At 39.0% G+C, this 27102-nt stretch overlaps 3 protein-coding genes across 4 annotated transcripts; 2 read left to right on the top strand and 1 right to left on the bottom strand.

Annotated features, from left to right (window-relative positions):
- The first annotated feature begins 2444 nt into the window (after positions 1-2444).
- Positions 2445-4642, top strand: LOC140859465 (uncharacterized). Its single transcript, XM_073261358.1, has one exon. It carries the CDS (start codon positions 2908-2910, stop codon positions 4180-4182), a length of 1275 nt encoding a protein of 424 aa, XP_073117459.1. The 5' UTR covers positions 2445-2907; the 3' UTR covers positions 4183-4642.
- Positions 4643-6466: 1824 nt separating this feature from the next.
- LOC140859464 (SEC12-like protein 2) lies at positions 6467-13287 on the top strand. The gene is made up of 10 exons (XM_073261356.1): positions 6467-7036; positions 7167-7261; positions 8037-8187; positions 10947-11038; positions 11175-11274; positions 11358-11433; positions 11516-11636; positions 12553-12666; positions 12796-12863; positions 12950-13287. Exons 1-10 carry the CDS (start codon positions 6707-6709, stop codon positions 13027-13029), a joined length of 1227 nt encoding a protein of 408 aa, XP_073117457.1. The 5' UTR covers positions 6467-6706; the 3' UTR covers positions 13030-13287.
- A 59-nt stretch (positions 13288-13346) lies between these two features.
- LOC105048663 (protein CutA 1, chloroplastic) lies at positions 13347-25802 on the bottom strand. Of its 2 annotated transcripts, none has more exons than XM_073261357.1 (6): positions 25436-25802; positions 23981-24096; positions 22676-22738; positions 15510-15541; positions 15024-15118; positions 13347-13588 (listed from the first exon to the last, which is right to left on the bottom strand). In XM_073261357.1, the coding sequence occupies exons 1-6, from the start codon at positions 25630-25632 to the stop codon at positions 13558-13560; spliced, it is 534 nt and encodes a 177-aa protein (XP_073117458.1). In that variant the 5' UTR covers positions 25633-25802; the 3' UTR covers positions 13347-13557. The 2 variants fall into 2 exon arrangements, with proteins under 2 accessions (XP_073117458.1, XP_010926358.1); XM_010928056.2 differs by lacking the exon at positions 13347-13588 and adding an exon at positions 14330-14854 and having other exon boundaries at positions 25436-25784.
- Between the last annotated feature and the right edge of the window lie 1300 nt (positions 25803-27102).

The following is a 27102-nucleotide window of genomic DNA, read 5'->3' as shown; positions in this document are numbered from 1 at the left end:
TTTATTTTAATTAAAATTAAAATTTTAATTTTTTTAAAATTTAAAATTATAATTTTTATTTTTTCTATTTTTTTATTTTTTTATGGTACTTTTTATTTTTTAAATTTTTTAAGATTTTTTTGGAATATTTTTTTTAAAAAATTAAATTTTAAATGAAAAAAAAATTTGAAATGATATTTTTTTATTTCTATTAAAACTAAAATTTTTATTTTTTAAATTCATTCAAAATTATAATTTTTATTTTTTTTCATTTCTTTCTCATTTTTTCTTTTTTTATGATATTTTTTTAAATTTTTTAAGATTTTTTTGAGATATTTTAAGAAAATAATTTTAAATAGAAAAAAATAATTTAAAATGATATTTTTTATTTGGATTAAAATTAAAATTTTTATTTTTTAAAATTCATTTAAAATTATAATTTTTTTCTCATTTTTTTCTTCTTTTATGATATTTTTATAAAAAAATTAATTTGAAAAGGAGATTGTAATTTGAAATGATGATTTTTATTTTAATTAAAATTAAAATTTTTATATTCTTAAAATTTAGAATTATAATTTCTATTTTTTTTCTTTTCTTTTTTTTATGGTTTGTTTTATTTTTTTTACACCAATTTTTTTGAGATATTTTTTTAAAAAGATAATTTGAAATGGAAATACTAATTTGAAATGATGATTTTTATTTTAGCCAAAATTATAATTTTTTATTTTTTAATAAATTTAAAATTATAATTTTTATTTTTTATTTTTTTTTAATTTTTTTTTTGGAGAAAAAATTAAAATCATCAAATAAAATGATGTTTTAAAAAATATCATTTTATTTGATGATTTTTTTTCATCGTCTATGTGAAAAATGAGAAAAAAAGGTGGGTGATGTGGCCATCATAAAACGTCATTCAAAATAGTATTTATCCTGTTTGCATCAATTTAATAAATAAATTAAAAATTAAATTATTTTTATAAATAATTTTTTTTAAAATTAATTAGGTAAAGCACTCAGTCAATTATGTAGCAGCCTATGTGAGTTTTTTCCCCTTATACTTGTGACAAAGGTAGTACACTAGTACACCTACTCCTGATGAAACCTAAGCTCCCCAGTGACCTTTTTTTATTTTGTTACATCACTAGTGATGTTTCGCTTGAGGTTAGGTGCATGTACCTTGTAATTCACTTGAGGTTAAATCCAAATATTCCGTTTATGGTGGACTTTTGGACATTCATCAAGAAGAGTGCCCCTAATATCCTAAATGATATATCAACACCTAATTGAAAGTCAACTTGCTATAAGAGAACCAACCAATCTAAATTTTCTACAGTAGTTGATATCCATAAATTTGTGACTTATTCAAGATTATTTGACTTATTTAATAAAAAAAAAAAAAATGCACATTTCTGTAATCTGGCAGCCTCCTAGTCCAGTGCTGTTCCACTTCCATTAGATTCTCTCTTGTAAAGTTTCATATGTTTTGCTTTCGTGCAGAGTTTTAAAGGTTTTTAAACCAATTCCAAGGCAATCTTATAGGAAATATTTGATTAGAAGAAGAGAGGTCTCGAATCGGAATAGATGATTCTATTCCAATCATTTCGTTGGAAGAAGTCCTATTCCGATTTCGGAATGAAATGAAAATAGATCAATTTATATAGAACTTAATCTCTACTCTTTTCTATAGATTCAATTTTTTATTTTAATTCTGATTTCGATTTCAGTCACGAACCACACGTTTTGGAGGATTTAGCCATTTTGATTCCGATTTCAAATCATTCCGATTCTCATTTTCATTCTAATTTCGGTTACGAACCAAACGCCCCATAATATTATTAAATACATGTAATGACAACAAATCTTATGAAATAGTTATTTAATTATATGATGAACTGGGTCTTGTGCAGTAATCATAGCCCTCTACCTAGCAACCAGAGATTATGATTTTGGATAATGTATTCCTAAATACTGCAACCCAAAACCTGCCCATCTCTATCTCTCTCCATCCACGTCGCTATACAATTGGCTATTTGATCGCGACACTCTAATTGAATTGAATACAACTTTTCATGACGTTTTTATAGTATGCATGGGCGTGCATGGAGCACGAGCTTCACATTACGCCAAGGTTGTCATGACTCATGACAGCCATCATTATTCTAAAAATTCCAGGTTCCCGTCAACCCTAAACTACAAAACCATGTAGCCCTTATAATGTGATAACATAAATTTATCTTAAATCTTTACCCAAATATGTATCTTAAATAAAATTTTTATACCAATCAGATCCGAGATATATAAGATTAGGAAACTCCTTTGACCGCACCCGCATCCTTCTATAACCGCACCATCGAAACCAACACGCATTTGGCCAGCCTGCCACCACACGTAACTCTACTTTCCCGGTGGAACCGTTAATCGCCCCATCCCTAAGAATAAGTAAGCCCCATGAAAGAACCACAAACGCAGTAAACCCCACCCCCATCCAAATTAGAACAGTCCTCCTCCCTCCCTATAAATCACCAACCAAGTGCCGATTGTTACGTGAGTGAGATAAAGAAGTCCGAACCCACAAAATTCTCACCTCCCCCTCACCCTCCCCGGCCCATTCCCTATGCATCAAAGTTCGCCAACTCCGGCTGGGGAGAGAGAGATGATCTGATATCAACAATCTCCACCGTCAATCCTAGGGTACATCGTAAGCCATGGAACGCTGGCGCATGAAACAATTGATGCTCCTCTTTCTTCGAACCCCTGGCGCCCGTGTTGCTCTCGTGGGTGGTAACCACACCGCCGCCCGCTTCTGTACCCGCTAGTCTCACCGCCCGCATTCCCCCTTCCGTCTCTCTCTCCCCTCTCCGCTCTTCCTTCTTCGCCAATTCATTTCTCTCTGTAAATAGAGTTGCGAACACAAAACCACCAGCGTTTATGTTTTCTTCCCGAAAGTCAGCCCGCCGTCAGGAGATGACGAAGGAGAGGGCGGTTAGACGGCTCGGCGCCGTCGAGGTCGGCAGCGACCGACTCGTGATCCGGCTCCCGGGCCCGCAGTTCCTGCGCCTCCTCGCCCGGTCGGTGCTTCTCGCCCTCGTGATCATGTCCTTCCCCTGGCTCCAAGCAGCGCTCCTCCGTCAAGCATCCGCCGCAGAGAGCGTCGCTCCTCTCGCCGCCGTCCCGCCGATCGACGACGACGTTTTCGTGTTGCCGATGCTCCTCGGCGATCTGCGCCTCCGCGGGCTGCTCCGGCCCGAGCACCGCGCCGTGTTCCTCGGAGACCCCGGTGTCCACCTTCCGTACCTGACACACAACGGGATCGAGGCGATCTCCCACGACCGGATGCCGGCGTTCCCCGACGGCTCCGTCGACTTCGTCATCTCCGCCGACGAGGTGCTCGCCGCCGCTGGCCGCGCCGGTTTCGATTTCATCGACCAGGCCCTCAAGATCAACGGCGTCGCCGTCGTCCGCGTCACCTCCGACCCACTGGAGCCATTCCGCCTGCCGGAGAACTACCGGATGGCCTACCTCCGAAGGATCGGCGCCGCCACAATGGTGGCGATGAGGAAGAAATCGGCGGCGGCCGCGCCCGAGACCGATGTCTACGACAGAGAAGCACAGGTGGTGCAGCGGCGGAGGGGCCGGCGGCTTCTGGCGGTGCCGGAGGCCAGGAAGGAGGCGCTGAACGGGCTGGAGGGCGTGCTCCTGGAGCCACCGCGTACATCGAGGCGGCAACCGCCGCTGCGGCCGCGGTACCTGCCGGAGCTGACGGGGGACTCACTTGCGGGGTACCCTCGGCGGGTTTTCGTGGACGTGGGGCCGGCGGGGGCGAAGGCGGGGGCCGCGGCGGCGTGGTTCGAGCGCCAATACCCGAAGGGCGACCGCGACTTTGAGATCATACGGGTGGAGGTGGCGGCGGGCGAGGCGGAAGCGGCGGCGGCGGGGGGCGAGGGTGGGATGGCTGACTGGCTGGAAAGGAACGTCCGGGAGGAGGAGTACGTGGTGATGAAGGCGGAGGCGGGGGTGGTGGAGGAGGTGGTGAAAGGGCGGGCGATCGGGCTGGTCGACGAGCTGTTCCTCGAGTGCGACCACCAGTGGGAGAAGAAGAAGGGAAGAAAAGAGATGAGAAGCCGGAGGGCCTACTGGGAGTGCCTCGCCCTCTATGGGAAGCTTCGGGACGAAGGGGTGGCCGTCCACCAGTGGTTTGGCTGATTGGTTCTGGAAAATTTCATTGAAAGAAAGAGAGAAACCAAAAAAAGGAAGAGAGTTTCAGGAGAAGAATAGAGGCAGAATCGAAGAAGAAGAAAGCGGAGAAGAGAGGAAGAGGAAAGGGTGAAGGGGGTGAGGCACTGTGGTGGGGTGGGGTGTGGTGTTTGGGTTAGGGGAAGGAACGTGTTTGTGTTAAGGTGAGTTTGTTTCGTTGATTAATAAAATGGGTTGCTATGGGTGTGTTTTTTCGTGGGGTTAGAAGAATGTGTGTTGTGGGGTTTATTTTTATTGGGGCTGGTTTCATTTCTTTCTTTTATTGTGCATTAGGAGGACATTGTTGTATTCATGATGGCAAGCCTTTGCGTCTCCTCCTTTCATCAACATTGTAAATGCTTCCCATTCGTCTCTTTTTTTTTGTTTCAATGGTATAATTGGTCATGGTGGAAATACACTGCCATTTTGATCCGGTGTGAAGAATGCTGCTTCCTTGTAAATTTGTCAAAATTAAGGTCTACAACATAAAATGTGGAAGAGGAGGATACCTAAGAAGCATTTTTTGAGGATTTCATATGAAATCACTTGTGGAAGATATAAGAGGATGCATATCTGAAGTTGGGGCAACCTGGATACTCACATCACATGTATATCAATATCTTCTAGTATCAGAACTCCAGCATTGAAATCAAGCCTATTTGGTGTAGCACAGATCTAGAGTCCATCAGATCCGATGTTTGAAGCCTGCCGAAGTTTATATAAAACCAACAAACTTCTACAAGGCATAAGTTATCTCACATATATTTGAATTTCTGTGTTCTTAAACTCATTAGAAAGATCTCTTCGAGATCTGCAATTGATATGTATCATGGTTCTCCACTAAATGTCAACACCTTTTAGAATAAAATGTGGCCAGAAACTTCAGATGCAATTTGTTGACGAATTTATCCCGAATTTCAGAATTTTAGTAAAACTAGGCGTCTTTTGGTCAAACGTAGGGCCTAAATCAAAGCTTATCTACGGTTAGTTTATTAAGAGACCGCTTGTATCGCTTGCATGGGATTGTAAGATGGCTTTCGATATTGAACAATTGTAAATTATTAATTTTCTTGTGTGGGTGTGAGTGAATCGTATGCTAATAGTTTTATGTTGATGTATTTGCGATGTTTCTCGGACATATATATATACCACTATAAATTATAAATAAATAAAACACATTGAAGGCATCTCTACTGGCATTCTTGATACCAAAATACCCATTGAGATTGTTGTTACTTGTAGTGGCATCTTTCATCTCACTTCGGCTTTAATATTAGTTCGAGGTTAGCCGGTGAGCCACCCGAACAAACCAATTCTTGAGTTCAATTTGAACCAACATTTATTTTTACCAGCTGGCTGTGTTGGAGCCCAATTTATATTCTAAATAATGAAGGTTGAGTAAACCAAGCCATTGGAGGACAAGTTAGTCCAAGATATTTTTCTTCTTTTTTTCTTTTTTTTAAATCTAAATAAAGTACACGCAACTTATAACCAAGGCAACGTAAAAGGTTTCAACTCATGTTTATTTTATTTTATTTTATTTGTAACTAAGGTTTCAACTCATGTTGTAACTATACCTTTTCTTGGTCGTCTTTTAAGTCACTCCATAGCAAGTCAAACGGTCAATGAGGCAAGGGTGGTAATCCACAATATTCTACTGTCTATGTATATTAATATTTCTCACGGAGTGCTATAAATCATGTAGGATCTCTGAGGAGGGCAATTTTAGTTGATCCGCATGTATCCGGCTCAATATGATTTAAGAGATGGATTTTATTTGATCAAATTAAAACACAGGATGATATAAATTTTTTAAAAAATATGCTAAGTAAGAATGAATGAACAATGATATATCTCATAGAATTCGATCTGGTATATGTTTATATAATAATAATAATAATAATAATAATAATAATAATAATAATAATAATAATAATAACAATAATAATAATAATAATAATAATAATAATAAGTTGTTTATGTATATATATATATATATTCAATCGGGTTCAACCCATCTTATATATCTTATCCATATTTTTATTTGATCAGACCTAAAATAAATATGAAATAAATATAGATATAAATTTTTAATTATAAAATAATTATGGATGTGAGCCGATCTGACATATTGTCATCCTTGAGGGTCTCTTGGGTTAGCATCATGCCATTATTCTCGCAGTGCTCCATCGTGATGGTATCAGCTCCCTCGTCATACAAATAGAGTAGAAAGTTCCTACCAAAAAAAAAAAAAAACAGTAGAAAGCTACAGCACCGGCACCAAAGACTGGAGAATTGGTTCCGTTAAACTGCTACAAGGTGGAGTGGTGCGTTCTCTCGGTCCCAACGTCCTCGAGATCTGACCACGACCGCCGCGCCCGAAACGACGGCCAGCGCTTCTTCGCTTATTACAGAGCCGAAGCGTCAAAACTCAAAAGAGGGAAAAAAAAGGAAAGAGGAACAAAAGAGGAGAGATTCGAGCCAGAGGAGCGCCATGGCGAGGGGACGGCGAGAGATTCCACCCTGCTCCAAGACCTACGGCTTCCCCATCTACTGCGCCGCCTGGGTCCCCCTCGACCGGATCTCAGCCGCCGCCGCGGCGGAGGCGGAGGAGAAGGAAGACAGGGGCAGGGCGGCGGAGGAGGAAGACAAAGGCAAGCAAGAAGGAGGCGAAGGAAGCGAGGGAGAGACTTCTCCTTCGTCTCAGAAAGATCGGCTCCTGGTGGCTCTGGGGGGAGGCGGGGGCGAAGGCCGGAGCGGGGTTCCGAACGCCCTCGTCATCTCCGAGTTTGATCTCGAGTCACGATCCCTCTCCGATCAGCCGGTAAAATCCGCTCCTTTTTTCTAAGTGGCGATAGATGGCATCAATTTGGGAATTTGGATAGGGTTGCAGAGTCTGAAGTAGTTTTTAACCTTTTAATGCTTAAATGTTGATCCTTTTTAAAATGATTCAGGTGTTTCGGATGGGAACGGATGCTGAGGTGCCTTATAGGATGGCTGTACACCCAGGCGGAAATGGGATCCTTTGCTCATTTCCAAAGGGTTGCAGGTCATTTCTTAAGTGATTAAACTGATGTTCTTTTACATTGATTTTATGCATATGCGAGTTTTGTAAATTAATGATCAATGTCAAAGGTGGTTTTTTTTTTTTTTTTGGTTTTTTGAATAAGTCAGCAATTAGTTCCATATGGAAAAACACATTATTGGCAATAATATGATCACACGTTCTTCCGCTCTTGCATCATTCTTTTTTAAGAGGAAGCAAATTCTGTATAAATATCTTAAAATCTTTTCTACATTTAGAGGTTCTGCACATAACGTTTGCAATGTCAACTAATTTGTTCCTCAGGTTGCCAACTTTTATAGTTGTACACTATGGTATCCAGGCATACTGCACAGCTCTTAGATAGGTTTATATATATTTTTTGGTTTTCTTAAGTGATTATTTTGTTCATGGGGCATCTTTTTCCCCCATACCTTGTAAGCCTGAACAGATATCTTCTATAGAAGAGATCATTCGGTAAAAATGTATGCCTTTGACTTAACATGATATTTTTTTCCTTCAAATTTACCATACTGTATTACAACTTATTAATTGTTTGTTTTTAATTCGAGTCTTAATCTTAGCTTTTCCTTTCCCAGTTACAATCATCTTTGATCCACAATATCTGTATTTTAATCTTATAGATTGCCGGCTTGTTACCAGTATTTTCTTCCTTCAGATGGATTGTATGATCATGGAGTTCTAAGCATGAAGAATCTTTCTTTTGGCTTTTGGTGACCATACTAGTGCTTCTAATTTTTAGATTTTGATATTTGTGTAGGTGGTTTGAATGGGATTTTCTGGAGAGCAAGGAATCCCATAAATTGGCTCTTAAGTCCTCTGAAAAGGGATTGTCACAACTGGAGGAGGATGGGCTGCAGTTAGCAGTAGCCTTTAATGCAGAAGGATCCATGCTTGCAACTGGTGGTGAGGTAGATATCTTTCCTCACGCTACTGTGTCTGTGCTGTAGCCTTTAGTTTATAACTTCAACTAATTAATTTCAGTCATTCTAGTAAGAACATAATTGTAGAAAACTGATTGATGCTCAATATTTTGTCACTTTGGATTTTTTTTTTTCAGTATGTTTTGAATGTTTCATTGTTCAATTTAGAACTTTATTTTTGCAATATATGCTTCCATAGCCTGTCTGACCACTTTATTCTGCCCAAAGTTGACAAGGACTAACTGTACAAACATCTGTATTAATTATCAAGCAAAGAGCTAACTCGAGTTGGAGAGTAACTTCGTTATTTGATTGTATGTTCATTTATTATTATTTTTGCTCGGTTCCTAGAATTACTTGAAATGTTAATAAAGAAAATCCTCTGTATTCTCTTATTAACTGGAGTGCAAATGCCGGGAAGAAGTCAAAGGGCATGGTCTGCTGTACTGCCCCATACCGTCTGGAATAGAGTGCACCATAGCATATCGGGAGTTAACTTTGAGGTACAAGTCCCATACCATCCCATACCAAGCCATACTACCCTATACTGTGATGTACCGACTTGTATCAAGGCGTATCAAGGTGTGTACTGATCTGTACCAAATCATATTGAGGCGTGCGGAGAAAAAAATAGAGAAAAATAGTTGGAGAGCTATTTCGATATAGAATACGTACCGTACTGACCATACCATATCGTTAGGGTACCAATACGATACTCGGTACAAATATTGCGGATCTTGCAAAGGGCATATTTGCCAGTGAAGAGTGAGTATGCAACCTTTTGAAGAACTTGATCAATTGAGTAGAGGAAACTGAAAAACATATTGTTGTGATGTAGGTGGGAGGGCATCATTAATTCCACATTGGTTGTGAGTCAAGAGAAATTTTGGCTTATATAGGATAGGCTCTTCTCTCTCATATGGGGCATCTTTTAAATAGCAAAATCTTGAGGCCCCATGCCATAGTGCCAAAGGCCGAAGCAGACAATACCTCACGTATGCTCGAGCGGAGACCGACTTACTTGAGCTATGGGTCTTTGACTGCAATATTGGCATCCATTGTGAGGCCGACATTCCTCCAGCGGACTGTGGTGCACCTCTCGCAACCTTGCCCAAAGTCTTCTTTGACTGGAGGGTTATATTGTGGTGTAGGTTGGAGGGCATCATTAGTCCCACATTGGTTGAGTTAAGAGGGACTCTGACTTATATGGGATGGAATTTTCTTTCCCACGTGAGGCACTTTTTAAAGGGCAAAACTGTGAAACCCTATGTCATAGTGCCCGAGATCAAAGTGGACAATACCTCACGTATGCAGGAGCAAAGACCGACTCATCCGAGCCATGAACCTTTGATTGCAACACATATGGTGTTTGGATGAGAACAGGTTGTTTGGGAAGTAACGATGAATATCTATATGGTTGGCATGCTTACAGCAGAACTAGATGGTGGCCATTCATGCCCTTTATCATCCTTTTAGACCAGCATTTTACACTGAACAACATGACTTGCAGTCCATGTTAGGCTTACATGATTTTCTTTTCATCATGTTTTTCAGGTTCTTTGTCATGTTAGGTGCACGTGCAATATGTTTCTTCTTCAACTCAAGAAACTTTAGCCTTTGAAGCACTAATATGCTATAAATAAGATTCTAGTAATTATCCGTCTTTGCATTGAGTATGTAGTGTTATCACCCCATTAGAAAGAATTCCATTAAAATTTGTGGGCTTAACATTGTCATCGTACATGCCTCTTCAGGAGATATGGTGGTTGATTCATAATCTCTATGAATGCTGGATTTTAGTCAACTTAGATGTTGGACCGCAAGTTGATGATCATCTTTCATTTAGATTTATAAGCTCCAGTAACTTGTGAATTACGGTCAACCACAAAGTGATTGTCCGCCATTGAGATAATCTAAAGGAACTTTTTATAAAGTCGATGAGAGTAATCTGATGCTGTAACTTACTAAGTGGAATTTCTTTTCTTTTCAGTTTCTTCTTCTCTTTATTCTTTCAACCTCTGCCCTCTCTTGGCTATCTATTGTTGAAAATTACACCATTTTCTCACATAAGCAATTTCTCCCCACTTCAGAATAGATGTTTAAGGTTGCTCTCAGAGCACAATTTCTAAAAGGATTTAGCTTAGCATCAAAATGCGTAACATTACTTAATGCTTCTATTCATTGTTTCAAGAGTTCTACTAGAGAGCTCCCAAATTTAGCTAATTTTGCAGATAATATCCTTTCAACAGCTGTCATCATCTTATGTTACATTTCTATTTACATTCTTGTTGAGAGTCCTACCAAATTGACAGATATGGAGGGTGTTGCCTCATCTGTCATGTCGTTACATTTCTCTCTGCTGCTTCCATTTCTTCGTCAATTCTCTCAAGATTTCTTGGAACCTCTTCTGCTAGCTTCCTTTTGTTTATCTGGATCCTTCTTGTGTTTTATTGGTCTTACCTTTCTCTTTGTACCAGTGTATAGTTTTCTATTGCTACTAGGTTATTTGCTCCACATGTGATGATGTAATTCAGATCATTTTAGCTAAATATTTATGCCTCACTAAATAATTACTCTTTTTTTCTTTGATGAGGACTAAATAATTACTCTTTAGTGTTTTCTATGCTGTTAGATATTATATGTCTACTGCATATGCTTGATCTAAATTAAATCTTCAGATATCCTTGTTCTACTCTCTTAATTCATGATTCTATAAATCTTCAGTTTTCTTGCCATATTTCATGTAGGATGGGCATTTGAGGGTCTTCAAGTGGCCAAGTTTGGAAAGCATTCTTGATCAAACTGATGCTCATGCGACTGTGAAGGATTTGCATTTCAGGTTGATAGAAGCATGTTTAAATAAGAAAACTGTTCATACTTAAATATTGTGTTTTTATTTTTGGGCACATGCACCATGGAATTGAGCTCGTCGCATATGGAATCACATATATCATCTGCTTGGTCATGTTTTGCAGTCTCGATGGGAAGTTTCTTGTGTCATTGGGAAATAGTGGCCCTTGCAGGGTTTGGGATCTGGCATCATCAACAGTTGTAGCCAGTCTGCACAGGGAAGATGTAAGCAAACCCTTCAGCGACTTTCTTAAGTACCTGAACTACTTTCTTGAATATGTGGACTTATAAACTATACATGTTTCCAGGGTGAAGTTTTTGGCTTGTGCAGGTTTTCTCAGAGCACTGATGGTAGTCAGATACTATTGATTACTACAATGCATGGTGATGATCCAGATTGCATTTGTTCTTCTTCTTTATTTGTTCTAGTACTTAACAGGACTGAATAGGTAGCTTTAATTTGCAGGTGACCAAGGAAAGATAGTGTCTTGGAATACTCTTTCATGGAAGCGACTTGGGTCAAAGAAGGTAGTCCGTGACCCTATTTCTGCATTTAATGTAGCAGCTGATGGTAAACTCCTCGCAATGTAAGTGATTAATTTAAATTTTACCACCATCATGCGACCAATTCCAAGTCTATGATTTCATGATCACTCTATTACCATGATTGTTTTGTTTGGTTTTTTTCTGCTTGTCTCAGGTGGGTCTGTGTTTGTTAATATGTGTTCATGTATTGGAAGCAAAGAAAGCATATCCAATTACACCAGAACTATAAAATTTGTGGCACAAGCATAGATTTTTATTACAATTTTTTGTACAATTCATCGTGCGACCTGTAAGCTTGTGTGTCATCCCTAAATTTGCATGAGTTTATTACTCTTATTAGTATTATTATGAGGAACTATATTGAGTGGTCCTTTGAGTCTCCATTAGGCCGGGAGAGTTTCTATTCCATACAAAATGTGATGGTCTTTATATAATTATGTAAGGTCAAACACTTCAAGAATAACACAAATATTCTCTTACCTTCTCAGATGCTTATTCCTTACAAAATGTGGTAGTCCTTTGAGTCTACATTAGGCTGGGAAAGTTTCAACTCCATACAAAGTGTGATGGTCTTTATATAATTATAAAAGGTCAAAAACCTCAAGAGTAACACAAATATTGTCTCCTAGCTTCTCAGATGCTTATTTCTTGAGTCCTTGATGAGTAACTAAGTACTGTCATGATGTTATTATGTTATCCTTTTTTTTTTTTTTTTTTTGCTGAAAACCTGGTTTTAATGTGCAATTAAGTTCTCTTTGGCAATTTTGATTATTCTGTAAATGTGCTAAGATTTGGGTAGGCATCGCATTGTCTGATAGCATAGGAGTGTCATGATACCATGTAAGGGCTTTAATGTTTTATGCAATAAGTAATGCACATTATCACACGACACAATGTGGTTGACTTCATCTTTCTATTCCTCAAACAATCACATTTACCTTTTTGTGTACTCTGCAGTGGGACAGTAGAAGGAAACATCATGATCCTCAACTCAGATATGCAGGTTCAGACTATAGTTAAAAAAGCACACCTCGGCATTGTTACTGCATTAATCTTCTCCCAAGATTCAAGGTCACTGTCCAGCCTTCTCCTGCATCATAGTTAAATGCATTAATTCAAAACTAAGAGTTGTATAACTGGTCCGATATCCATAACTGGCCAGCTGAAGATATGAAATTAAGCTATTTTTCATGTGCACAGGGCCTTGATGTCTGCATCCTTTGATTCAAGTGCACGGGTGACACTTATTGAAAGTAGAAAGAGTAGTGGTATATGATGATTCTATATCTTGGTTTGATTTCATACTCTCTGTTTTTCTTGTAGTTAAATTTTGAATATGTTGTTGTTTTTTCAGGGATGAGCACGTTCCTCGCTGTCCTCGTTATTTTTTTGGCAATTCTGTTATATTTCATGAAGTTGAAGGGGGTCGTTTGAGTTTGTGTCATATGGAAAGGGAGATCTTGAATTCGCATTATGCCTGGAAGAGTGAACTAGAAGGATCTGTTCCTGTACCAGCAAAACAGATAACTCATATGATGGTGGATATTTTTGGGCATCTATGTACGCATCCTGTCTACTTCATCGTGAGTGTTTCTGGTGTTTCTGTTGTTCTTTTGCAATGACCCACATATTACGTGGTTTACACCATCAGAAATTCATTTTTTAAGACTAAAGCAGATATTCTTACTATTCTACTAAAGTGGATATTCTTAATTTTCACACTTACTATGAACCGAGCAAGAAATTATAAAGAGCTGCTATATTACTCGTCAATGCGAGATTTTGTAAAACATGGCATCTTCTTTTATCATGCTACCTTCCAGAATGTCTGACAAAATATTTTGCAGTCGTATTTGTTGGATTTGATTCAGGACCACTTTGTGTTTGTTGTGCACTAAACTTTGTCGTAATGATCACTTGCTTTGGGCTATGTATGCCACTTGAAACCGGATAAGTGAGATATCAATGTGGTGGGTGGGGTCCGTTTCTGTTCCTGTATTCAAAAATCCAAGAAGAAAATTGAAGTAGACTGAATGACATGCAAGTAAACGCCTTTTGCTTTTCAAATGGTTTAATGTTTAGAGCTTTTGGAACATTGATTTATTACTTTTAAAAAGGAGTGAAAATAAAAGCAAGAGATAACCAAAGAAATAGTACAAGCTTCGTGCAAATGCCGTCCTTAGTTTCAGTCTCCATGTACTATTTCATTAATTTGTTGAGAAACTAAAATAGATGAACAACAATGATGCTAAATAGGCCCTAAGATTTAAGTTGGTTATCTTGAAATGTAATTTATATGAGACATGAGCAAGATGATATTAAACCTTGCTTCCATAGTGGACTGTAATCCAAAAAATTTAAATCCTAATAAAATAACACAATTATTCTCACACCCACACCTTATTCAAAGGCTAATTTGGTATATTTGGATTGCGATAATTTTGCCCAGGTTGGGAAAATGTCTCGCTGGTATCCCAAAAACAGTTTGCCAAAAAATGCTAAAACATCGTTCCCCAGGCAAAAAAAATCCCGTTCCCAGCACCTCTCTTTGAATTGCCGGTTTTCTTGTAATTTCACAGGAACGTTGAAGACAATCTCCCGTCCGCGACACATTCCTACCTTTTTGAGCACCCAAATCAAATATATGTTCCATGTATCTCATAGTTGATAAAAAATTATACCTCCACTGCCAAATAACAAATATGTTTTTATGATTCAGTATTAAGCATTTTAATGTTAATTTTCCAGATTCTTCAAGATTAGAGGGGATGCCCGTGACTCGCTGGTTCCCTGTCGATTAGCAAGTTGCACCATCTCCTTCACTAATATGCCCTGACTATATCACACCACATAAAAGTGGCTTAGTGATTACATATATAAACAATATTGATATTTAATACGACAAATATATTGCTAAGCAAGTTTTGAGCTAAGAACTTGGAAAGTGCACCGAGGGATTGCGTTGTATTGATCATTCAAGGACAACTAGTTCCTCTACCAAAAAAAAAAAAATGGACAACTAGTTCCTAGCACTCAAAAAGTAGCTACCCGCATAGGATCTAGCATTGATTAAGACACAGCCTCTGTTACCCGCACTATACTGCACTGAAGTCGTACCACTCGACTGTAATGCACCCAAGATCTCTACGTATTTGCATCTCATAACTTCCTATGTCAAATATCCCTAGTACTGTTCTTGATCCATTCAAGGTACTTGAGGTTGCCACCAGTGATCGGCAAAGCAATCACTTCGGGGACCCTGTAAACATTTATTTATAGAAATCAGGTATCTAGCTAAAGTCCTCTCTGCACTATTTTAATAAGAATGCAATAAATATATGTGCCACTACACTTAATGCATTCAATGTAGCATAATCTAAAAGATTGCCCTTGATTACATGGTTTCCAGTGTTCAGAATGGAGCTTACTCATATTCATGGTTGGCTTTAACATGTTCTGTCAAGGCATTCAGGAGGGATTCCCTTGTCTTGATTATGAGTAATTCCTCAGAATCTCTTTGAACCTGAAAAATAGATATTATGATAGATAAGTTAAAAAAACATATTAAAGGAGGGCATTAAGGCCTGTTGTTGACCCTTCTTTTGTTGGTAAAATTATGAGGCATCAAGTGGATACATCAGAATCATTGCAGGATGCACTAATGTTATTTCACTAAGGTTGCATATCTAACATTTTGTAGATAATTATTGGTACGGTAGACATTCTTTCCTAAAGCACATCAGTTGTATACAGACAATGCTGGGTTTGTGGCTGAATGAATTATAAACTTGTGGGTATAGGGGTATATGGAACTATTGATGTCAAGAACTTCTTGGGTTGAATGGTAAATTAATGGTGCTTAATGAATAATTTTCAAATGGAATAAAGCTTCATTTTGTATATTAGAACTCTACCTTACCATCCCACCAATAAACAGACTCGATGCCTGCAATTACAGAACATATGATTAATTAGGAAACATGCAATGAAACAAATGTATTTTGACAGTACGTGGAGGAAAATAAAAGAAATGTGGTTTAACTAACATTTGTCACAATCTAACAAAATTGTAACTGGAGAATGCAGAGCACAGTATAGATCTATGGAATTTTTCAGCTAAGTCAAATAAATCATCAAAACATGTGGTTGTAACATGACATCCAAATAGATGCTTATAACTGCATTAAAAATCTTAAAACATCAAAAAATGCAAACTATATTTGTATCCATTAGCAAAATAAGGCTGCTGACTTCGCAGGGACGAATAAATTCTGTATCAAGTTATTATTTGATGTCACAGCAAAATTGAAGAGTTAGAACTATTATCAGAATGACATTACAAAATGTACCTTGAAGCCTGATACATGTGACTTTGTACAATTGTTTAATTGACCCCTTGAAGTTGTTCTTTTATTGTACTCTGATAACTGGTAGTAAAATACAAATCCTTTTCATGTGGCTCCCTCGATGTTGAGGGGGCCTTGAGCAAACATAGAAGCATTAAGGAATAAATGGCAGATTTATGGTGTTTAAAAAGGGTTTGGTAGCCAATTCAATAAGCATTGGAAGCTCTAGCAAGATTTGGCATGAAAAAGGCCCCATCTGTGACTGTTGCCTTATCAACATTTGATTATAATTCTTTCCTCTTTCCTTGGTAACAACATACTAATAAGAGGAATGGAGAGTCAAGACTACACTGAAGAACTTTGACTATATCTCTATCCTCTCTACTTACTAACTTTACCCTCGGTTGTGGTGTCATTTAGCATCTGAGTTCACTGGGATAGTTTGATGCTTAAAATTAGGCAAGAAACTTCCATGTGGAAAGGATTGCCTTAAACAGTGGACTGATCAATGGCTGATGAGAAAAGTAATGCTGGGACATGGAAAAGATGTTAAGGGTATGGCCAAAGAGATCTCCACGAAAGGTTCAAGGAAATTGACATGGCTTCTCATGACCATAATAGGCATCTAAAAATGAGAAATTTGGTAGTGCAACTATAGTTTACGGCTCCTTAAGGATTTATGTCTCTAAAGGGTATGTTGACTACATAGGAGGAAAAGAGACCTGTATCACTCCATGAACACAATGCACCCCTATCATTACCACACACACAGACATACCAATGGATTGATAAATATCGAGATTCATAGACACATTGAAAAACACTGTTGGTTAGAAATTAAGCTATAAGCAAAATCCTTTAGTTAGAAATTAAGCTATAAGCAAAATGAATTTGGTGCAGAAGCTACTAGAATGTAGCAGCAAGGGTTTCCAAAAATCACTGGAGTGCAAACCTTCCTTCTTTTTTTCTTGCGGAGGTGGAGATGAGGACTGGAATCAGGTTGGGTTAGAACTGTTGCCTCCAACATGGTACTTGGACCCATCAGAATTAGAATCTAAATTTTAATCCAGACTCTATCCATCCGTCATTTTGAACAGGTCCAATTCTGCTTTGATGAATTTTAAAAAGCTAGATGCTGAACACTGGTCTGTGTCTCAAGCAGATTCATGTATGAACTGTTAGTGGGCATATTATTTCTAAATAAAGTGGCATCATATGCTTAAGGGAGGCTGCTGCTATGGCTTTAGGGGCTTATGCTAAACTCATTCCCCACCCCCTCTCCTAACACAAGGGACAAGGAACCAAGGGCCAGTGGTAGCAGCACAATCAATGGTCAAAGCCTCAAAATTGGCATGCATAAAGTCAAGAGCTTGAGGACATGTGGTTGAAGTAGCTAGTGGCAAAGGAAGTTGGTGGCAGGTTTAACATAACAATTAAAAGCCTCCAACTGATGCAATTAGAGGGCGAGATCCAATGATCACAAAAGCCAAGAAGCAAGGAAGAGAGGAGCTCTTGTTTAGGGATTTGACCTTCAATTAGGAAGCCTAAAGAGAGGTCACGACGTTAGAAAAAGGGCATCCCAGCGGACAAGGTCCCCACCATTGTATGGTCCGGGGAGGGTTAGACATACACAACCCTAACCCCACATGTAGAGAGGTTATTTCTATATTTCAAAAACTATGATATATAGACACAATGGAACAATCTTACCATTGCGCCAAGGCCTGCCCCTTTGCGGGATCAGTGTGTCCAACCATAAAATAAGCCGTATCTATTTCCATGAATGCCATTAAACGCTTAAACATTACCCATGAGGGCATTAGAATATAAAATACCTAACAAATGCAATAAAAAAGGGAAAATTATAAAAGTAAATGTATAAATATTTATATAAAATATATACTAGGAAAAAGCATCGATTCTACAAGTGGTCATATTCACAACTTCTATAGCATAAGATCATATCCTACCAAATCTAAGAATTGTCCACTTAGGTTAGGACCAAGTCAAGTATATTTCTATCCAACACTAAGGTTCTCTATACCAATATTAGATACCTTACTTATATAGTATCGTACATGCAGCATGGTACAATACAGTGCCTGTAATGACACATGATCAAGAAACCTTTTCTCGCACCCAACCATGGTAACACCAGCGAGCGGTATAGGTTGGTGCAACATGGACCGGTTTTGCATGGTATTGGCTACTTCAGCCCCTATGCAGTACCAAACTTCAATACTATACCAATACCTTATCAGTATATTGCAGTGTGCTCAATACAGGGTGGTATGAGTTGATATGGTGAAACTTGCATCAAACATAGGCTTGAAATCTTTTATGGCCCCCACTAGATCCATGCATAACCCATGAACATTTGAGTCTGGATCAGGTCCCATTTGTCAACCTATGTAGTAGCACTGAAATGGAAAGACTAGACTAGACCATTATGTTAAGAAAAATGCCTCGAGATTCAGTCCACAATAAGCCTAGAACGAGGTCTAGAACGACGAATGGAATCCAACAAGCCTAAGATCAGCCCAAACAAAGTCCAGATGGAGGAGATACACGCAAAAGAAGGCCGGGAGCAGGTGGTATGGCCCACGGGCCGGCGTGGCACGCTGGGCCGGCCCAGACGCACGTGAGCGCTTGTGCACGGGCCACGCGGGCGCAGGCCCGCTACCCAGTCGTGGTCCACTGTGGACCGCAATCCAAAGCGCGGCTCACAACGATGGCATGGACCGAGGTGCGGCTCACAGCGATGGTGTGGATCGGGGTGCGATCCGATGGCTGATGTCACAACCAGTCGTGATCGGAAGGTCCAAATCATTTTCGGGTTCGATTAGGAGCCTGGGATGCTTGATTGCGTGATCGGATGGTTACAATTCGAGCCGGTCATAATCGGACAGTCCACAAGGATTCTAGGGTTTGATTTGAGTCCGATATCCTAGGAAAGCACTATTTTGATGATTCTGAAGCCTATATAGCTCCAATTGACGAGTCATTTGTTCAGGTAGCTGGTGGCGTCTTGGTCATGCAAAAAGACTTCTTGAGAGGTTTCAGAGAGCTTTTGTAAGGATTTTTAAGACTTCTTATTGAGAGATCTTTGTACAAGGATTGAGTGGTGAGTTCTTCTTGTATTTGTTTGATTTTCTTTCTCTTATAGTGAAGTTTGCATGCCCCATGGAGGTAGGCTTGAGGTCAATCCACATTACCTTGATTTGTTTGTGATTTTTTCTCTTTCTTCCACCTTTTCTCGCATGGTATCTACATCGACCTTTCTTGGATGGAGTTATGATCTTGGGCGGCAGATTCGTGTTCCGTAATTGAGGGATCTACCCCAACAAATGGTATCAGAGCCTGGTTACCGTAAACAAGCGATAGCAGACGATCCAGATGGAGGTGGTGTTGATCGGGATTGGAGATGGAAAAGACAAACACAATCAAGGTGGAGATCAACCAGTTCGACAGAAAAAGCAATTTCTCCTTGTGGCAAGCGAGGGTGAAGGATGTGTTCATCCAACATGGGTTGATTGATGCTCTCTTGTATGAGAAGATGCCAGATACCATAGAGGAAAAGACCTGAAAGCAGTTACAGATATAGACGGTGAGTACCATCCACTTATACCTGAGGGATGAGGTGGTGATTTATGTACTTAACGAAACTTCTCCGATGGTATTGTGGTCGAAGCTCGAAAAATTGTACATGATGAAGTTCCTCACCAACACTCTCTTCTTCTGGAGATAATTCTACCAACTACGGATGGACGAGGGATAGAGCGTGCAGGAGTATCTCAGCTACTTTCAAAAAATTCTCACTGATCTTTTCAGTGTAAGTGAGAAGGTTGAGGAGAAGACCAGGGCATTGATCTTGTTAGCGTCGCTTCTCCCTTCGTATGAGTCCTTGGTGATTGCTCTTTTAGTGGAAAAGAGCACCATCAAGATAGACGAAGTCACCATGGTGATTATCCAGAACAAGATTCTAAGGAGGAAGAATCCAGCATCGAGCTCAGACGGCGGCAGCCTAACTTTGGCGATTTTTGGAGGAGCAAGTGGCAGCAGACGAAGCGGTAGAGGATCGTGAGGAGGATGATCCAGATCCAAGATGAGAGATCCCAGCAAGATCAGGTGCTACCAGTGTGATGAGTTAGGGCATCGTGTCAGAGATTGCCCTCAACTCAGAGATCGGACGATGACTACTATGGTGATGGCCAGTAGCGAGTCAAAAAATGATATCCTATTAATATCTGATGAGATATCTACTTCTTCTCAGTAGTGGATTTTAGATTCTGTATGCACCCATCATGTTTGTTGTAGAAAAGAGCTGTTTGACTCTCTGGAGAGTAGTGAGAGCACTGTTCATCTGTCGAATGGATCAAACTGTGCGATCAAAGACATCGGGACAGTCAGCTGGAGAACACATAATGGTGTAGTGAGAAGATTGGGCAAGATCCAATACATACCCAATTTCAGATGGAATCGTATCTCACTGAGCAAAGTAGATTCAAACGGCTACAGGTGGGTAGCTGGTGATGAAATCCTGAAGGTTATGCGCGGCGATAAGATTATTTTGGAGGAAAAGAAGAGGATGGAAAGATATTACTACCTGACAGGAAGCCTAGTGCGAGCTGGAGTTTCAGGAGCCAGAGGGAGTCCAGTGCGAAGTGGAGCTCCAAATGGAGGTGGATTGAGCACGAGACGGGAGACTCAGGAGGACGAGAGGTGACGTCGTAGAGTAAAGTTTCTATTGTTGCAGGAGACTTCCCCGAGCAGATCTTTGGTCAGAATAGACACAGCTCATGATAGAGATGGGATCGAGCGATCTAACTTGATTCCTACGTTTACCCATCTATGAGACAACAAGCGTGCCCCAGGACGTGGGAGCGAGATTGATCATAGGCTCTCAGAGATGGAGGCCAAATATCGAGTCGAGATGGAGATTGTTGAAAAAAATATCTCGAATTTTGATCTATAATAAGTCTAGAACAAGGTCTAGGACGACGAACGAAATCCAACGGGTCCAAGATCAATCCAAACGGAGTTCAGATGGAGGAGATACGCACGAGAGAAGGTCGTGAGCAAGTGGTACAGCCCACGGACCGTCAGAGGGGCCCATGGGCCGATGCAAGCCACGACGGCGCACTGGGCCGGTGCAGGCCATGGTGATGCACTGGGCTGACCCAGACATGCACGAGCGCGCATGCGGGCTGCACAGGCATAGGCCCACTGCCCAGTCGCGGCCCACCGTGGACTGCAATCCAGAGCACGGCTCGCAGTGACGGCATGGATCGGGGCACGGCTCACAGCGATGGTGTAGATTGGGGCACGATCCGACGGCTGATGTCACAGCCGATCGCAATCGGACGGTCCAGATCATTTTCGAGTTTGATCAAGAGCCTAAGATGCCTGATTGCACGATCGGACGGCCACAATTTGAGCCGATCATGATTGGACGGTCTAGAAGTGTTATAAGATTTGATTTGCGCTCGGTATCCTAGGAAAATACTATTTGATGATTCTGGAGCGTATATAGCTCCGATTGACAAGTCGTTTGTTGCATTGTATAGCTGATGGCGTCCTGATCATACAGAGAGGCTTCAGAGGACTTTTATAAGGATTTTTGGGGCTTCTTGTTGAAAGATCTTTGTACAAGAGTTGACTGATGAGTTTTTCTTATATTTATTTGATTTTTTTTCTCTCATAATGAAGTTTGTACACCCTATAGAGGTAAGCTTGAGGCCAATCTACGTTATCTTAATTTATTTGTGATTTTTTTTCTCTCTTTCTTCCTCCTTTTCTCGCGTGGTATCTACATCGACCTTTCTTGGATGGAGTTGTGATCTTGGGTGGTAGATTCGTGTTCCGCAATTAAGGGATCTACCCCAACACACTGGACAGCTGAAGTAGATAAAGGAGAACTTGATGACAAAGACCTAGGAGGGAGTAGGGGAGGCTGGGAAGAGAAGGGTGGGTGCTATTATATTACTATTGGACTTTCTTGGTGACCATGAAGTATACTGCGTAAGTAGGGAAAGAGCAAAAGAAGGAAATGGATCTACATGGCAGAAGGAGAGAAGGTGGCAGTACGAAGTCAAGCTGTCTTAGTGCTTGCTAGACTTGATTCTATAAATTTTATGAAAGAAATTCAGTGATAACATTTCTTTATCTCACTTCCTCAAATGTTGACCCAAATCCAAAACCATGAAATCTTAATGACTTTAAGTACCATGAAGCCAATGGGATGCATCATATTGCTAAAGACTGTCTTTGTATATAATGTCATAAGAATTAAACAAAATATTCTTTCATGCACCTGACAAAATGAAAGTGAACATAATAAATAAAACATATCAAGTTTTCTTTCAACTCAACTATCTCTCTCTCTCTCTCTCTCGCCACCCCCCCCCACCCTCTTCTAATAACCGATGAAGCTTCAATTCAAATGCTAATTATTCCTAAAAGCTTACCAAGATTCTATCAACAAAAGACGAATATAAAGAACTACTTAACACTGCTAATTTAATACAACTCTTGTTTGCAAAAATATGACATCAAAATCTGAAAAGATACCTGGAAATTTACTACATATATTTAACCTACAGAAATGCATAAATCAGATTGAGTACCAATATATTCATTATTAAAAATAAAACTAGGTCAGATAATTTGAACAAATATAAAGCCTCCATGCATAATTGCTACTAGTGTATATAATTTAAGGTTGAGGTGCATGCCTGGGACTCGATTCACACATGCAGCAAGCTTTTCCATAATTATGCTCTCAGCAAGCTTCTTGCCTACATTCAAACAAACAAAACATTGGTAAACACATCATGCCACATCACCATATGTTCATTAAACCGTAACACTGATCAAGTTTGGCAATGAGAATTATAGCTTTTGTCGTGCCTCTATAAGGAATGGACCACCAAACCCACAGAGGGAGAGGTGACAAGCACCTCCCAAATATGACGAAACCATGTCTATTGAGATGGCTGTTCAAAACAATGATACGTGTATGCAAAAAGAAAGATAAAAGGTGCCCCGCAGGCACCAGCACCTTAAGCATTTTATGGGAGCAACTAAAATAAAATGATTTGGTATCCTTGACGGATAAATCATAATTATTCCATTAAGCAAGGTTATATAGTGCCAGGTTACAAGTTATTTCACATGAGGGGGCATGATAAATGAGAGGCAGGTAAACATAGCCTACCAATGGATTCAATTTCATATTCTGCATTCCTATTTGTGAAGCAGAACAGTGCTTCATATGATAAACAGATCATGCATAAATAAATGCTTTGCTGAATTTCAAAGTTCATTACCACAAAAGCCTCACACATAAATAAATTGTTCATAACAGCTCACCCCTTCATATTCATTTACTTATTTCCCAGTTCACATATTCAGCCAAGTCCTCTGACATAGGAGCATCTTGAGATCATTGTTCTCCTCCTTCATCCAAGTCTTGTTTGGCTTCTCCCTTTTCTTCTCTGGCACACAAAACTGTATAATAACTTACTTCTCACCGAGCCCTAATTTTATGCTCCAACAATACCACATCTTTAATATATATATATATATATATATATATTTGTCATTAAGTTATATTTGTCATCTTTAATATATATGTTTGTTTCATAAGTTATATTTGTCATTAAGCCTACCAAGCTGTTCTTCATGCATTAAATTTTCCATTTCAATAGATGACAAGTCAGGTAGAGAATTGACCTACCGCCTCCCCACCCCTCCCCCTTTTATTCCTCACAAAGACCTTTCATGGAATACACACACAGATGCCAACTTGGTGCAATGGTGCATCCAAACTATATCCTTCTCTAGCCTTTTGTTTCTTATTAATTTACTACACGTATGTCTGATTTCTTTATGTTATAATCCACAGAAGAAGTATTAAACCATGTCATTGAAGTTGCCCTGGTTAATATGCATCAATAATTGCATCATCAATCGATACTCCTACATATTTTCTATTATAGCGTGCTTGTATATTAGAAACTAAAACCATATAGACAGACCTGCTTCTTTGTTTGGAACAGTAACATAAACAACAATAGCAGGAACTGTGGTGGATGCAGCCTCCATTCCTGTAGAACGAAGATGTCTTGCAGTTGGTTGATTGATGAATTTTGACCTGGAAGGTTTCATTTACAGTAACAAGCAGCAGTTAAATCAAGTACAAATTTATATAAATATTGATTGGCAATTTGTCATACATAATAAGAGTCATATTAAACAGTTAGATTGTTAAAATGACAATCAGGCAGTATCGGGAAAAGAACAGAGAGAGAAAATGGAGGCGATGTATCTATATCTAGCCTACATTTGAAGAGATTGTTTTATTGTAAGTAATAGGAAAAGGATATACAAAAAGAGAGCAGCTCATGCCTTTTTGTTTTTTGTTTTTTTTCCTACACTAGAAATAGAATATGAATGGCTGATTCCCTTGTGATACACTTTTGACCGAAATAGTTTTACGAACTAAAAAAAAATAACTTACTTCTGTTTTAAAAATAAGATCCTCTTTCGGACCTACTCCTATCTAAAGTCAAAAGATGGACAAATAGACGCATTCCATTGCACTGATCTAGGGTGTATGTAATGATTAAGGGGGTCAAATTCCTAAAAGTGAATAAATTTTAATCTTTTTCGTGAGATAATAACTTTTATTGGCAACTGGATAAGGCATGACCTGGCAAAAAGATGGAACTTACATGATGTTGGTGAGGATACCCAAACCAAAAATCTTCAGTTGGCACACAACATGCATTGCATGTTATCAAAACATTAATAAATCAGCATAAACTCTAGTACTGGCCATTTTATCAGCTTAATAGTTATCATTTACAACCCTGCTCCCAGGATGAGATTTGACCATGTAGTGGGACTTTCCAAAGACTGATGAGTCTACCATACAATCTCAGTCACAGTCAGACGGTGGCATACCCCTTAATTGAGAAACGTTGCATCAGAAATATATGGGACATCGAACATAATCCTCTTGAGCGCTTTTAAGAGCTCCGAATCAGCCTCCGTAGATTCAATATGTTCGTTTCATGAACTTCAATGGTCAAAACATCAAGTATTCTATAAACCAGTTGAAGAGTTATGGAAAGAACGAGCATTCTCTTCCCACTAACTTCAACAATTATTGCCAGGCTGATTGAAGGTTATTATATTCTTATGATCTAAAACAGTTCGACAGAAATCGAAGTAATGTACAAGATAAAAAACCATGATCACAAAACCAGTTCCTGTGCCAAAATTTCTTATTTTTAGGCGAAATTCTCGTCATTTTCACCTTTTTTTTGAAGAAATTTCTTCGAAAAAAGAGAAATTCAACATCTCGGAATCCATATTAAGATCAAGAGATAACAAAGCAACAAAAAAAAAAAAAAAAAAAAAACTTCTCGATTCCGCAGCCACGAGAAATCGAGAAGCCATCTCCGGAGGAAGGGGATGGTGGGCTTTACTTGAGGAAAGGGAAGAAGCGGCAGTGGGACTGAGCGCACCCCGTCCTGTAGGAGAGCGCGGCGACGGTGCCGAGGCTCAGCACCCAAAGCGCTCCGACCAGGGAAGCGCGGCGGCGGAGCGTCGGAACAGCCGGGGGCCGGCGAGGATAGGGAGGGGAAGAGATCGCGAAGGCTCTAAAAAGGCTTGGGAGTGGCATCTGTTTTGTTCTCCCGGTAGTATGTATGCTGGACTTCGATCGTATGTGTAAAGATGCTCGAAGAATCTAACAGCATGGCAGGCTTGGCCTGTGAGTTATGCATGCATCTTACTCTGAGCTCACTGCCTCGGTCTTAGAGGTTAGAGTCAGTTGGGCGACTGACCATTTGGGTCATGAGAAAGGTTTCAACAATAACACTGATACGGAGGCTCCTTTTGAGGACCATAGTTTACTGTTATAACAAACAAATAGGCTATACTCCTCTCAAAAGGAGTGATTATCTTGTCCTCTTAATTCCAAGATCAATAACAGGACATACAAGACCAAAATCGTAACTACTTTATTATGATTTACATTACTAAAAATACTTAAAAACCAAAAATCATGTATTTGGATGGTGTGCAACCGATACAAAAATGAACAATTAAATTGTTAAAACCATATTTTGCTATGATTTAAGAATTAGAATCTATTGATTTTCGATCTATACATATTTTAACATGTATAGATTATAATTTAGATGCTTTATTGTGTATTTTAGCAAGTTGGGATAATAGAATGCATCCATTTTTGTATCAATATGATGCATCGTTTAAAAACTATTAAAATATATAATTTTTAATTTTGAACATTCTTGGTGGCAATATTATAATATTGACTATCATATTAAAACTTAATTATCCTAAAATGCTTGATAACTTGAGCATTGGAATTCCCTTCTCCCAAAATCAATTAACCTTGGTAGGATACTTGCATACTAGCATTCACATATTAATCTTCCTTTTATATAGGGCAACCGAAATTCCGAGCTAATAGCAATGCTTTCTTGTTGGTAATATCCCCAGGACCCGGCCTTTAGTTTTACATTGGCATTCGCATACACACACATGCATGGAGTATATTGTCATGTGAAAAATGCTTTTTGGCTGAGATTTATTGACAATTGGAATTATTTAGTAGTTAAATGTTTGAATAGAGATAAAATTGGGTACGGATAAGAATGAAAAAGTTAATTTAGCAATAGAACACGATTTTTTCTAGTTATTATGTTGATATGCTATTATAATATTTTTTTTATTAAATAAAATTGATATTTTTTATGGAAAAATTTTATGGATCTCGCCAGCTCTTTTAATATAAACATATTTGTGTGCATATGTTGATACACACAAGTATCCGGATCACCCAAAAAAACTGATTTCTCACTAATTAAAATGATCCGTAAAATTGAAATCTCCATATCAATCCAAACAAATATTTTATTATACGAATAATGACATAATTTAGCAGAACAATCATTTTATTTTTGTTTTCTCTTATTTTCTTGTGATCAATGGAAAGTGAGGTATCTTAGTTTACAAAATAAAATTTTACATGAAAAAATTCTTTCACCTTGAAGGTAATCAGATAGACCCACCAAATGCACCAGGGTCATTACATTTCGGCCCTCCATGAAATTTCCATATTCCC

This window comes from Elaeis guineensis, chromosome 7, assembly GCF_000442705.2.
Source record: "Elaeis guineensis isolate ETL-2024a chromosome 7, EG11, whole genome shotgun sequence".
Classification (NCBI taxonomy): domain Eukaryota; kingdom Viridiplantae; phylum Streptophyta; class Magnoliopsida; order Arecales; family Arecaceae; genus Elaeis; species Elaeis guineensis.
This window is presented reverse-complemented; position numbering and strand designations above follow the sequence as displayed.

Coding starts and splice junctions, on each gene's coding strand:
- LOC140859464 (XM_073261356.1), top strand. CDS start 6,707: ATGGCGAGGGGACGGCGAGAGATTCCACCCTGCTCCAAGACCTACGGC. Junction 11,275..11,357: donor CCAGTCTGCACAGGGAAGAT/GTAAGCAAACCC, acceptor ACATGTTTCCAG/GGTGAAGTTTTTGGCTTGTG. Junction 11,637..12,552: donor GATGGTAAACTCCTCGCAAT/GTAAGTGATTAA, acceptor TGTACTCTGCAG/TGGGACAGTAGAAGGAAACA.
- LOC140859465 (XM_073261358.1), top strand. CDS start 2,908: ATGTTTTCTTCCCGAAAGTCAGCCCGCCGTCAGGAGATGACGAAGGAG.
- LOC105048663 (XM_010928056.2), bottom strand. CDS start 25,632: ATGCCACTCCCAAGCCTTTTTAGAGCCTTCGCGATCTCTTCCCCTCCC. Junction 15,542..22,675: donor ATGTGTGAATCGAGTCCCAG/GCATGCACCTCA, acceptor CTGTAATTGCAG/GCATCGAGTCTGTTTATTGG. Junction 15,119..15,509: donor TTTATTGGTGGGATGGTAAG/GTAGAGTTCTAA, acceptor TCTATTTTTCAG/GTTCAAAGAGATTCTGAGGA.